The sequence below is a fragment of the Mobula birostris genome, chromosome 15 (assembly GCF_030028105.1).
Source record: "Mobula birostris isolate sMobBir1 chromosome 15, sMobBir1.hap1, whole genome shotgun sequence".
NCBI classification, from domain to species: domain Eukaryota; kingdom Metazoa; phylum Chordata; class Chondrichthyes; order Myliobatiformes; family Myliobatidae; genus Mobula; species Mobula birostris.
In genome coordinates this window covers 65,690,746-65,705,219 of record NC_092384.1, presented here as the reverse complement: position 1 = coordinate 65,705,219, position 14,474 = coordinate 65,690,746, and the positions used below count along the sequence as shown (strand labels likewise).

The window sequence follows — 14,474 nt, the reverse complement described above, 5'->3', positions numbered from 1 at the left end:
ATCCATGCCAACCAAAGTTAGTACCATTTGCCGCATTTAGGCCATATTCCTCTAACCCCCTCTTATTCTTGAACTGATCCAAATGAATTTTAGATGTAATTATACCTGCTTCAACTACTTTCCCTGGCAGCTTGATCCATATATACATCTTTGCATGAAGAAGTTGTTCCTCAGGTCCTACCTTTCCCTTCTGCCCTTGAACATACAGTGTGCTCTCTAGTTTTTGGGTTCCCTTTCCTTGGGAAAAAGACTGTATTCACCCTGTCTTTGCCCCTCATAATTCTATACACCTGTCTGTCTATGATTTTAGACATCATTGAACTGAACATTACTAGACTGTTTCAAGGAGTCTGTGGTTCGATGTTTTATATTCTGTACCTTTTTCACTCATATATTGCCATTTGTGCTAATTTTCTTTTCCACATTGGGTGTTTGATGTTCTCTTTAAGTGAGTTCCATGGTGTTTTTTTGTTTCGTGGCTATCTGTGGGAAGACAAATCTCAGGGTTGGAAACTACATGCATAGTTTGATAATAAATGTACTTTGAATCCTTGGTGTTCGGTGGTACACTGCTGTGAGGCTTCCTTGGGATTTGGTCCAGCCAAGGTGACCCTGCCCAACAATTGCCCCAGAATTAAGTGAAGAATTTCATCATTATTTCAGCAGCTGAATGAATGAAGATTATATCATTTTTTGAATGTCAAAAGGATACAATTCCTTGCCTGTCCGAGGGGTTCTTTTGTTTCACCTTTTGCAGAAGCTCTAGTTCTTTAATTTCACGATTTCTGACACTGTTGAATTTTTTGATATCAGCCTGATTTAGGTTAAAAAGTAACAAGAAAAGAGGAGAGGTTAGCACTTCTTCAACACATTAAAATGTAGAAACATTAACTACCTAGCTTGTAATTTGTTAATTTAGCCTTTTATTGTATTAAGAACATTAATTTGTATAAACCTTGTGATTTTGGGAAGCCCATGGGAATCTATTGGAAACCCATCGATTCCCTGGATGAACGGCAAAAATGCTGGAAGAACTCAACTGATCAGACAGCATCCGTGGAGGGAAATGGACAGTTGATGTTTTGAGTTGAAACCCTTCATCTGGACCGCTCCTTCCCTGGATTATATTGTTGGGTCCTTTGTGGTATAAAGACCCTCTTCATTTTCTGCATCTCTGCTCTGCTCTGATGGTTTGATTTTCTCCATCAGAGCTTCAGAGATCTCTATTCTTCAATAGGTATTTTCACTCTAACAGTGATTAACACAACCCTTTATTTTGCTTACTTCATGTGGCACCCCTTGCCCCCAAGCTTGCTTGACACATCCTCCCTTCCATGACCCAGAAACAGACCATTCAATCCATAGGCCAGTTGACTTTATTCTGTCTCCCCTCTGCTAAATGTGTCAGCACGGCAATCTAATTCCTCTCTTCTTTGTCCGGCTGTGCTATCCACTTCAAAGATATGGGAATTATTTTGGATGGAAAGGATCGAAAGGGATATGGGCCAAATGCTGGCAATTGGGACTAGCTCAGATAGACATCTTGGTCGGCAATGATAATGCTGTGCCAAAAGACCTGTCCGATGTTGAATAACTTTATGATTCTGACTCTATTCTACTGCAGTAAAGGTGCTATATAAATGCATCTTATGAATGGCCTTTTATGTCTGAATGGGAAAATTTTCCTTAACTCAGCATCTACTTAGATAAGAGTACAGTAATACAAATCAGGAAATAACATACCCGTTTGGATTTTGTCAGGGGACCATAAGCCTTGAGTGGTCCAACGACTTTAACATCCAATCTCTCCACCTAAAATAATTCAGAATGGAAGGCAAATAAGCAATTAGACCAATGGCATTCTGGCTGAGAAATTACTGCAACAAGCCTAATTGAGAAGTTACTAAACAAGAAATATGAAATGAACCGGGACCACTCTGTAGCTGCATTCTTACAGTTTAAAGGGAGCTGGTGTTGGGATTTGGTTACCTGACTGAGCAGCCTCTGAATTGGCTGCATACTGCTCAAACAACTTCCAAAGTTTGTGACACGTATTATAACTTACAGGAAGCTTTTTTTTGTTGCAGCATTTACTTAGTTACTTACTTATTTGTGTGTGTGTATATATATATATATATATATATATATATATATATATATACAGTGACATGCAAAAGTTTGGGCACCCTGCATGGTCAGTACTTAATAACACCCCCTTTGGCAAGTATCACAGCTTGTCAATGCTTTCTGTAGCCAGTGAAGAGTCTTTCAATTCTTGTTTGGGGGATTTTTGCCCATTCTTCCTTGCAAAAGGCTTCTAGTTCTGTGAGATTCTTGGGCCGTCTTGCATGCACTGCTCTTTTGAGGTCTATCCACAGATTTTCGATGATGTTTTGGTCAGGGGACTGTGAGGGCCATGGCAAAACTTTCAGCTTGTGCCTCTTGAGGTAGTTCATTGTGGATTTTGAGGTGTGTTTAGGATCATTATCCTGTTGTAGAAGCCATCCTCTTTTCATCTTCAGCTTTTTTACAGACAGTGTGATGTTTGCTTCCAGAACTTGCTGGTATTTAATTGAATTCATTCTTCCCTCTACCAGTATTCCCCATGCCACTGGCTGTAACATGAGCCCAAAGCATGATCGATCCACTCCTGTGCTTAACAGTTGGAGAGGTGTTCTTTTCATGAAATTCTGCACCCTTTTTTCTCCAAACATACCTTTCCTCATTGCGGCCAAAAAGTTCTATTCAAAAGATTCAAAGGAACATCTGAACAAGGCTGATGCATTTTGGAAACAAGTCCTGTGGACTGATGAAGTTAAAATAGAACGTTTTGGCCGCAATGAGGAAAGGTATATTTGGAGAAAAAAGGGTGCAGAATTTCATGAAAAGAACACCTCTCCAACTGTTAAGCACGGGGGTGGATCGATCATGCTTTGGGCTTGTGTTGCAGCCAATGGCACGGGGAACATTTACTGGTAGAGGAAAGAATGAATTCAATTAAATACCAGCAAATTCTGGAAGCAAACATCACACTGTCTGTAAAAAAGCTGAAGATGAAAAGAGGATGGCTTCTACAACAGGATAATGAACCTAAACACACCTCAAAATCCACAATGGACTACCTCAAGAGGCACAAGCTGAAGGTTTTGCCATGGGCCTCACAGTCCCCTGACCTAAACGTCATCAAGAATCTGTGGATAGCCCTCAAAAGAGCAGTGCATGCAAGACGGCCCAAGAATCTCACAGAACCAGATGCCTTTTGCAAGGAAGAATGGGCAAAAATCCCCCAAACAAGAATTGAAAGACTCTTAGCTGGCTACAAAAAGTGTGAACAAGCTGTGATACTTGCCAAAGGGGGTGTTGCTATGTACTGACCATGCAGGGTGCCCAAACTTTTGCTTTGGGCCCTTTTCCTTATTTGTTATTTTGAAACTGTAAAAGATGGAAATATTTTCTTAAAATATTAAAAAAATGTGTCATCTTTAACTTTATGCCCTTTGGAGATCAGATCAGGTCATCTTTTACTTGCTTAGCTATTCACAGTAACAGAAATTTTGACCGGGGTGCCCAAACGTTTACATGCCACTGTATGTACACAATGCAGAACAGGCCCTTCTGGCCCTCTGAGCCACACTGCCCAGCAAACCCCAATTTTACCCGAGCCTAATCACGGGACAATTTACAATGACCAATTAATCTTCTATCCGGTTTGTCTTTCGACTGTGGGAGGAAATCAGAGCACCTGGAGGAAACCCACATGGTCATGGAGAAAAAGTACAAACTCATTCCAGGCAGTGGTGGGAATTGAACCGGGGTTGCCTGTATTGTAAAGCGTTGTGCTAACCACTACTCTACAGTGCCACCCCACAGTAGCTCCTGAGCTCCTCATGCAACTGGTGTCTCAGTAGTAACACTGTTGGCATTATTGGAGTTATTTCCCAATTTTATGATGCTGGTTATAACTGATTGGATTGATGTCCCAGCATTTAGCTACTGAGCTCCTCATGCAATTGGTAGGGCTCCTCAGTAGTAAAATTACTGGTATTACTGGAGCTTTGAGAAAGGCATAGAAACCTATTGAGAGAAGGTCGAGAACTGCAAGGGCAATGGGTATCTAAATTTCTATTGGTGAAGACATTATGCACACGAAGTCTTTAGACGCATCAGATTGGGTGATGTGCGATGTTCACAAGACTGATATCACAGAGGTATGTGACCTTCTTGAGATGACCTTTAGCCACGCTACTGACACACACAAAATGCTGGAGCATCTATGGAAAAAAGTACAGTCGATGTTTTGGGCCAAACCCCTTTGACAGGACTGGAGAGAAAAAAGCTGAGTAGATTTAAAAGGTAGGGGGAGGGGAGATAGACCCACCAGGTGATAGGTGAAACCTGGAGGGGGAGGGATGAATTAAGGGGCTGGGAAACTGATTGGCGAAAGAGACAGAAGGCCGTGGAAGAAAGCAAAAGGGGGAAGGAGCACCAGAGGGAGGCGATGGGTGGGCATGGAGATAAGGTGAGAGAGGGAAAGGGGATGGGAAATTCAGAAGGGGGCATTACCGAAAGTTTGAGAAATTGACGTTCATGCCATCAGGTTGGAGGCTACCCAAATAGAATATAAGGTGTTGTTTCTCCAAGGAGGAAAGTGGTGGTGGAAGGGAACTGGTTAGGTCTGGTGTCCAGAAAGAAAGGGAGAGCTTTGAGACCTTCCTAGTGGGGGATGGAGGTGTATAGGGACTGGACATCAATACTAAAAATAAGATGATGGGGGCCAGGGAACTTGAAATCCTTGAAAAGATCAAGAGTGTGTGAAGTGTCACAGATGTAGGTAGGAAGGGACTGAACTAGGGGGATAAAACAGAGTTGAGGTATCCTGGTATGAGTTCAGTGGGGCAGGAACAAGATGAAACAATGGGTCTACCTGGACAGGTGGGTTTGTAAATCTTGGGTAGGAGGTAGAAACGGGCAGTGCGGGTGAGGGAACTATGAGATTGGTGGCGGTGGTTGGGAGATAGTGTGGGCGACAATGGCCTGGTGTTCCTTAGTGGGGTCCTGTTCGAGGGTTAAGAGGAGGTGTCTGAGAGTTGGCACTGGGCCTCGGCAAGGTAAAAGACATCAGTAGATATGCTGTCTCCAGAGACAGACAGTGAGAATAGACATTGGTGAATAAGGTTCTCCTTTGGCACCTCCCACTTCCTTCAAACAAAAGGTGTAGCCATGAGCACTCGCATGGGTCTCAGCTGTGCCTGCCTTTTTGTCGGCTATGTGGAACAGTCTATGTTCCAAGCCTACACTCGTGACTGTCCCGCACTTTTCCTACGTTACATCGACGACTGCTTTGGTGTTGCTTCCTGCACCCGTGCTGAACTCGTCAACTTCATCTACTTTGCCTCCAGCTTCCACCCTGCCCTCAAATTTACCTGTTCCATTTCTGACACCTCCTTCCCCTTCCTTGATCTCTCTGTCTCAATGTCTGGAGACAGATTATCCATCAATGTCAATTACAAGCCCACAGACTCTCACAGCTACCTGGAACTACATCTCGTCCCACCCTGCTACTTGTAAAAACGCCATGCCCTTTTCTCAATTCTTCCATCTCTACTGCATCTGCTCTCAAGATGAGGCTTTTCATTCTTGAATGAAGGAGTCGTCCTCCTTTTTCAAAGTAAGAGCTTCCCCTTCCTCCACCATTGATGCTGCCCTCAACTGCATCTTTTCCATTTCACGCACATCTGCTCTTACCCCATCCTCCCGCTATCCTACCAGGGGTAGGGTTCCTCTTGTCCTCGCCTACCACCCCACCAGCCTCCACGTCCAGCACATAATTTTCCGAAACTTCTGCCAGCTCCAACGGGATCTCATCACCAAACACATCTTTCCCTCCCTACCACTTTTCTATTTTCTCCAGGGAACTCTCCCTATGTGACTCCCGTGTCTATTCATCCTTCCCCACTGATCTCCCTCCTGATACTTATCCTTGCAAGTGGAACAAGTGCTACACCTGACCCTACGCCTCCTCCCTCACTACCATTCAGGGCCCCAAACAGTCCCTTCAAGTGAGGCGACACTTTGGGGTCATGCACTGTGTCCAGTGCTCCCGGTGTGGTCTCCTGTATATTGGTGACACCCAATGTAGATTGGGAGACCGCTTCGCCAAGCATCTACGCTCTGTTCTCTAGAGCAAGCGGGACCACCCATTTTAATTCCACTTCCTATTCCTGTTCCGCTATGTCCATCCACGGCTTCCTCCACTGTTGTGATGAGGCCACACTCAGGTTGGAGCAACAACACCTTATATTCCGTTTGGGTAGCCTCCAACCTGGTGGCATGAACATCGACTTCTCAAACTTCTGTTAATATTCCCAGTTCCCCCCCCGCCCCCTCCATTTCCCATCCCCTTTTCCCTTTCATACCTTACCTCCTTGCCTGCCCATTGCCTCTCTCTGGTGCTCCTTCTACCCTTTTCTTTCTTCCATGGCCTTCTGTCTCTTTCATCAATCAACTTCCCAGCCCTTTACTTCATCCCTCCCCCTCCAGGTTTCACCTAATGCCTGGTGTTTCATCCTCCCCTCCCCCACCTTTTAAATCTATTCCTCAGCTTTTTTTTCTCCAGTCCTGCCGAAGGATTTCGGCCTGAAACGTTGACTGTACTCATTTCTGTAGATGCTGCCTGGCCTGCTGAGTTCCTCCAGCCTTTTGTGTGTGTTGCTCGGATTTCCAGCATCTGCACATTTTCTTTTCTTTGTGATTTAAGTTGCTCTGGATTTTTACCATCTTCATATTCTCTTGTGTCTATATTCCTTTGCCCCCACAAATAATTGCAGTTGTGGATCATCAAATAAATTTTGTTTGAAAGGGAACTTTTACCTGTGCCTGACGATAGTCCTGAACTTTGGACAACTCTTCTCCTAAGCCCTTAAGGCACGTTTGCATCTCTGGGTTCTCTGTGTTTGCAAAGTCCATGATCTGTCTTATCAGGAGGTCAACTTTGTCTCTCAGTCTGGCTGTCTTCCGGGTGTAAGAAGCCAGCAGCGTGCAAAACTGGCCAAGGTACTTCTCAGCATTGGCCACCGTTCCTTCCATGATCTTGACCTGAGCATCCCTTTTCAAAACAAACATTAAATTAAAAGAGGGCAGTCAAAAGACATACTGGTGAAGAGGTTAATTGGTCATTGTAAATTGTCCTGTGATGAATCAGTGGGTTAATGGGCTGGTGGCTCAAAGGGCCGGAAGGGCAAGTTCTGCACTGTATCTCAAAAAACAGACAGTAATTTCTGATGTTACCGTGAGAAACCCAGGCAAACGAAGACATCAGCTGTATATGAATAAAACTCTGGATGGAAAACCAGCCAAGTTCCAACATTGTAAGTGGAATTGTATTGGGCCAGATCCAATCATTTCTGTGCTTATGCCAGGCTGAAAAGACAGTGATTTCTTTCTAACTTTATAGCAGTCGTCATCTCTCTCTATTAGTGTAAATTTCAGATTGGGACAATCCTTCACTTTTTCATTGTCTACTCACCTTTCAGGTGGCCTCGTGTATTCATTGTGATGGAACTGGAATCACACACCAAGTTATGTCCACTCTTCCATTTAGTTAACAAGCCTACCTTGTTTTTACTACAAAAACAGTTGGCTCCAAAGTCCTGGCTAATATTTATTCTTCAATTAACATTTCTTCAACAGAATTACCTGAATATTCCAGAATTAAAATCAGGTATAATGTCATTGACGTATGTTATGAAATTCGTCGTTTTACGGGAGCAGTACAGAGCAATACATTAAAAATTCTATAAATTACGATAATAAGTATGCAGTATATAATAAATAAGTAGTGCAAAAGAGAGCAAATATAGTGAGGTAGTGTTCATGGGTTGGTTCATTGTCTGTTCAATGGCGGAGGGGAAGAAGCTGTTTCTAGAATGTAGAGCATGTGTCTTCAGGCTCCTGTATCTTCTCTCTGATGGTAATAATAACAAAAGAGCTTGTCCTGGGAGATGGGAGTGATTAATGATGGTCGCCATCTTTCTGAGGCATCGCAAAAGCTGAGCAATTTTGAGAACTGCTATCATTTAACTCCACATCTGCGGAGTCGCACACAGATATTGAAGTCTTGAACTTCTACAATGTTAACTCTTGAGAATTTCCTTTTACTCCTGAAAACTGGAAGCCCTGTGGAGTCCAGAGAAAGTGGGTGGTTTTCTATTGACTTCCTATCACTAAAACTTCCATGAAACTCCAACTCTGCTGGTTGCAATGAAAGTACAGTAGTATCCTTGGGGAAAATTCTGATGCTGCGGAACAGTTTGTCCGTTTGTTACACGTCGTGACCTATGACATGAATGACCATGGTCTTCCCATGACTGTTCTTGGCATATTTTTCTACAGAAGTTGTTTGCTATTGCCTTCTTCTGGGCTGTGTCTTTATAAGATGGGTGATCCCAGCCATTGTCAATACTCTACTAAGATCTTCTACTTGGCGGCAGTGGTCGCATAATCAGGACATGTGATATGCCCTAGCTCATACAACCGTCCACCACCTGCTCCCATGGCTTCACATGTCCCTGATAGGGGGGGGGGAGGGGGTGCTAAGCAGGTGCTACACCTTGCCCAAGGGTAACCTGCAGGCTAGTAGAAGGAAGGAATGTCTTACACCTCCTCCGGTGGAGACATATCTACACACCACCAGCCCAGAATAGTGTTGGGCAAATAAGAATCCCACAGAGGTTTGTGAAGGAAGCAAACGTACCCAACAAATGGCCCAACATTGCTTTACTGGGAATTAAACCAGTTTTCAAGGATGGCATAGTGGTGCAACACTTTACAATGCCAGATTCTGCCAGTGGCACCAAACCCCATCGTACATTAAACTTTTAATTCCCAGGATCATTCACGTGAACTTCTCCAGTCCCAGCACAAGAGGCCAGTTGTCTATCTGAGAGTCTCCATCATATCTGTCTCCACCACCAACCCAGGCACCCACCTTTCTGTTAAAAAAAGAACTCGTCCTGTGCATCTCCTCTGAACCTTTTCTCCTTGCACTTTAGGCACATGCCCTCTGCTGTTAGATATTGCAACTGTGGCTCAGTTTGGTTCAGTCTGGACAGTGGAATACTCTTCACCTGCACAGGTAAGTGTGGTGATGTAGTGTCGCGGCTAATGTCGCACCTCACAATGCCAGCATTCAGGGTTCAATTCCCACCGCTGTCCGTAAGGAGTTTGCATGTTCTCCCCATGACCCCGTGGGTTTCCTCCAGGTCCTCTGGTTTCCTCTCACATACCAAAGATGTATGGTTAGAGTTAGTGAGTTGTGGGCATGCTACGTTGGTGCCAGAAGCATGGTGACACTTGGGGACTGTCCCCAGCACAACCTCACTGATTTGATTTAATGCAGATAGTATATTTCACTGTAATGTTTCGATTTCGGTGTGACAAATAAAGTTAATCTTTAAAACAAAACTTTAAAACAAACTGTTGTCTTTAAGTGGCAGTCATTTAAGACTGGAACTGAGGGAGACAAATCTCTGGAATTCTCTAACCTCAGATGTTGTGAGGCCGGATCACTGAGGACAATTAGAATATAGAACGGTACAGCACACAGAAACAGGCTCTTCAGCCAACAATGTGCTTAACCAGCTTAAAAAAGTCAATCTAAAAAGCTCCCAAAGCTCATCCCTCCTACCTACACCATGTCCCTATCCCTCCATCTTCCTCATGTTCATGTGCCTATTCAAACGTCTTTTAAAAGCCTCTGATGTATTTGCCTTTACCACCATACCAGACAGAAGAATGCAGGCATCCATGACTCTCTGAGTAAAAAAATTACCCCCCTCAACTTCAATTCATGCCCTCTGGTATGTGACGTTGTATAAACTATCAGATCTCCCCTCAGCCTCCAGCGAATCCACAGAACACAACCCAAGTTTGTCTAACCTCTCGTGATAAAACATGCCCCCTAAACCAGGCATTATCCTGGAAAACCTCTTCTGCAACCTTCCTATAGTAGGGTGAGCAGAAATGTGGGCAACACTCCAAATGTGGCCTAACCAGAGTTTTATAAAGTTGCAACATAACTTCTTGACTTTTGAACTCTTTGCCTCGACTAGTAAAAGCAAGCATTCCATAATCCTTCTTAAACACCCTATCATCCTATGTGGCCACTTTCAAGCGGCTATGAAATTGGACCCCAAGATCTCTTTGCTCAGTAGCACAGTTAAGGGTTTTGTCTCCTTGCATTCGCCCTACCAAAGAGGAAGGTAAAATTTTAAAAGATCAGGGAATAAAGTGCTATGGGGAAAGCAGCATACAAGAGGGGTTGAGATGTGGGCCAGGTTTGAGGGGCCAAGTGGCCTACTCCTGCTTTCTTACAAAATGCTCCCATTATAAAATGTTCATTCTTGTTTCCTTGTGGCCTTGCACTTCCCTGTTGACCGAGATTTTCTCACTAGTAGAAACATCTCGACAACTATTATGTTATGCCCCCTTAGGACCTCAAACACTTCAATTGGATTAGCAATCATTCTTCTTCATCTTTGCTAGGACAGGAGCCGTGAGCATGGAGAATAGCATTTTGCGTGAGTTAGGAAGTGCGTCAAATGTGCGGACATCACAGAAGCAATTTATTTGCTATCTGGTTGAAACCTACTGGATACGGAAAGGCCTGGATGGAGTGGACATGGAGAGGATTTTTCACTGAGTGAGGGAGTCCAGAATCTGAGGTCAGAAACTATTGACATGGTGTCCTTGTCACCTGTTCATATCCTGGGTATTATTTTTGGTTGTTATTTTGGTGCCCACTTGAAATCACATGATAAAAGAGAGAGTGTGTGAGAGAGTGAATGTGTGTGGGTATATGAGAGAGAGGAAGCAAAAGGGAGAAAAAGAAGAGAGAGGGAGAGAGAAAGGGAGTGGGGAGAGAAAAGAGGGGAGAAAGAGAAAGAAAGGGGAGAGAAGGGGCAAAGAGAGAGGGGGAAGATGCAAGAGGGGGTGAGAGAAAGAAAGAGAGAGAGAGAATGTGTTTGTGTGTGAGAGAGAGAAGAGGGAGAGAGAGCTGGAGAGGGGGATTGAAGGATAAAGGTAAGTAAATAGATACAGAAAAGATATTGATCTGAGCAGGCAGATTCACAGGAGAACTTTAAGGTCCTCAGTGCCCTCTGACATTGCTCCAGCAGGACACGAAGCAGCATTTTTCCCAGGGCAGGAATGGGTGCTGATGACAGCAGTGATGTGGGATTAACAATGAGTTCACTGCATAAACTACTGGCCAGTGTTGTGGCTTGCCAACAAATGCCCTTTAAGGTAAGACACCATTGTTTTGTGTTTTCTTTCCCAGTTGTGAAAGATCCCCATTTTCCACATTCCGGAGAACAGGGATGGAGAGTTTCCATGAAAGTAGGCCCTCTACCACAAGCAATTAAATTCTAGGATACATCAGGCCTTGACTTGCTGAGTTTGATCTTCTGAGAGACAACATCATGACTGGCATTTCACTTGAAAGATTCTGCAGATGCTGGAAATCTTGAGCAACACACACAAAATATTGTAGGGGAATAAACAGTCGATGTTTTGGAGGATCTCAGCCCAAAACATTGACTGTTTATTCTCTACCATGGCTGTTGCCTGACTTGCTCAGTTCCTCCAGCATTTCATTCAACTTATTCCTGGACGTGAGATTTTAAAGTAAATTCTGCTTAAACTGGTTGCATTCTGGGTTCAGCATGGATACCAAGGACTACATGGATTATGATCTTTCACCAATGACTGACACAGGCGCACTTTAACTCTCATCTTAGTTTTCTTTCTCTTTTCTCAGCCAATGTTTTTTGGATGTGGATTCAGAGGCTCCTTGACCTTACCTTGATAATGAATTCATTGGTGCAGAAATGGTAAATTCCTCCCTTGTTTTTACAGCAGCTGAGTCCAGGTCGGAAGGCAAAACCTTGCTGGAACATTGGTGCCCCTGGTTGTTATAGTGACAGCAAACAGATCACAGCTTTGCGTCATCTTTATGTTCGTGAGCTTTCTCAGCAGTCAGTAGGTGGCAGCAAAGAACTATGGTGTTATCATCCATCTTATCTCCATCTCATAATTTCAAACTTTTAGATAAATCTGCATCATATTCTCCTATATTCTAATAAATGAAAATCAATCCTGGTCAACCTCTCCCTATAATTCAGGCCCGCCAGTCTTGGCAACGTCCTCTTAAATATTCTTTGCACTCTTCCCAGTTTAACCACATCTTTCCTATAACAAGGTGGCCAAAACTGAACTTGGTGCTCCCAAGTGCTGCCTCACCAGTGGTTCTCTGGTTTCCTCCCACAGAGATAACAGTAAGGTCATTGTAAATTACCCTGTGGTTAGGTTAGGATGAAACCGGGTTGTTGGGGGAGATGTGGCTTGAAGAGCTGGAAAGGCCTAGTCTGCACGGTATCACTAAATAAATAAATAATTACACTGCAACACCAAGTCCCAACTCCTGCACTCTGACTTATGAAGGCCAGCATGTGAAATACATTTTTAGGTGATACCCCCCACCCTTCACCATTCCCCATCCCCTTTTCCCTCTCTCACATTTCCTTGCCTGCCCATCGCCTCCCTCTGGTGCTCCCACCACCCCCCTCTCCCTTTCTTCCATGGCCTTCTGTCTCTTTCACCAATTTACTTCCCAGCTTTTTACTTCATAACCCACCCCCCTTTCAGGTTTCACCTATTACCTGGTGTTTCTCTCTCCCCTCCTCAGTTTTTTTTCCCTCCATTCCTGCCAAAAGGTTTTGGCCCAAAACGTTGACTGTACTTGTTTCCTAGATGTTGCCTGGCTTGCTGAGTTCCTCCAGAATCTTGTGTGTGTGTTTTTCGCCATCCTGTCTGCTTGTGATGCCATTTTCAGAGAACTCTGCACTTGTACACCTAAATCCCACACTTCCCTGTGTCCTGCCATTCACAGTATAAGTCCAAGGCTGGTTTGACTTTACAAAGTGCATTCCTTTATGCTCGTCTGTAGTGAAATCCACTTGCCACTCCTCAGCCCACTTCCCTAACTGATCAAATCCCTGTGTGATCTATAATCTCTTTCTTCACTATCAACACCATTTCTTAATTTTGTGTCGTCTGCAAATTTACTGATCTCTTCCACCTCAGGCGACTGAAGAAGTCCGGCCTGAGACCCCAGATCCTCAGAATCATCTACAGGGGCACCATTGAGAGCATCCTGACTGGCTGTATCACTGCCTGGTGTGGGAACTGCACCAACCCTGATCACTGGGCACTGCAGAGAGTGGTATGGGCAATGGGCCATGAGTGGTAGATGTGAACTTCCCTCCACTGAGGACATTTACAGCAGCAGGTGTGTAAAGAAGGCCTGGAAGATCATTGGGACCACCAGTCACCCCAATCATAAACTGTTTCAGCTGCTTCCGTCTGGCAAACGGTACCGCAGCATTAAAGCAGGACCAACAGGCTGCGGGACAGCTTCTTTCTACAATCCATTAGACTTATAAATTCACATGTCTGTACATTGCAACAGGGTCATAATGCAAAGATTATTACTCTCTCACGTTGTGTGGCGGATATAAGATTTAAATAAATTCAAATTCAAATTCAAGCCTTGTGCATTTGCATCCAAATCAGTTATACAAATGATGAATAGCAAAGGGTCCCAACACTGACCCCTGCGGCACACCACTTGTCACCAGCCTCCATTCCGAGAAGCAGCCTTCATCTGCCACCCTCTGTTTCCTACCTCTGAGGCAATTTTGAGCCCATCGTACAAGCTCTCCCTGAGATCTAACCTTCAAGATGAGCCTATCGAGCAACATCATGTCCAAGTACTTGCTAAGGTCTAAATCCACAACATCCATAGCCCCATCGTCATCTACCTTTCCTGTATTATCAAACAAAAATACTACAGTATTGGTCAGGCATGATTTCCCATGAACAAGGCCATCTTGACTTCTAATCAGACTTTGTCTATCCAAGTGCAGTAGACCCTGTCCCTGAGAATTCCATTCCCCACTACTGATGTCAGGCTGACTGGCCTGCAGTTCGCTGCTTTCTTTTTTAAACAACAGAGCAACGTTAGCCACCTTCTGGTCCTTGAGAACTTCACCGGTAAGTAATGTAGCAAATACCTTTGCAAGGGTCTGTGCAATTTCCTCTCTAGCCTCCGAGAGCATCCCGGCTGCACTCAGTCAGGTCCTGGGGATTTATGTACCTCAATGCACGGTAAGGTTGCATATACTTTCTCCCTGGTAATATGAATGTTGTCCAAAACACTGGGGAGAAATATTTATTAAAAATCCTAATCATCTCCAGAACCTCAAGACATACGAACTCCTGATCTCTAAAGGGACAGACCCTCCCTATCCATCCTTTTACTCTTAATATAGCCATAAAATCCTTTGGGATTTTCCTTAAACTTATCTGCTAGATCCTTCTCATAGGCACTCTCTGTCCTCCTGATTTCCCTCTTCAGA

The 14,474-nt window shown here is 44.1% G+C and overlaps 1 protein-coding gene across 1 annotated transcript; it reads right to left on the bottom strand.

Annotated features, from left to right (window-relative positions):
- Positions 1-700: 700 nt before the first annotated feature.
- On the bottom strand, positions 701-11,941 carry LOC140210197 (CBY1-interacting BAR domain-containing protein 2-like). Its single transcript, XM_072279075.1, has 4 exons — positions 11,859-11,941; positions 6,871-7,105; positions 1,744-1,812; positions 701-814 (listed from the first exon to the last, which is right to left on the bottom strand). The coding sequence occupies exons 1-4, from the start codon at positions 11,873-11,875 to the stop codon at positions 701-703; spliced, it is 435 nt and encodes a 144-aa protein (XP_072135176.1). The 5' UTR covers positions 11,876-11,941.
- Between the last annotated feature and the right edge of the window lie 2,533 nt (positions 11,942-14,474).

Coding starts and splice junctions, on each gene's coding strand:
- LOC140210197 (XM_072279075.1), bottom strand. Junction 1,813..6,870: donor AGGACTATCGTCAGGCACAG/GTAAAAGTTCCC, acceptor GAATTATTTTAG/GTGGAGAGATTGGATGTTAA. Junction 815..1,743: donor CCCTGACAAAATCCAAACGG/GTATGTTATTTC, acceptor AACCTAAATCAG/GCTGATATCAAAAAATTCAA.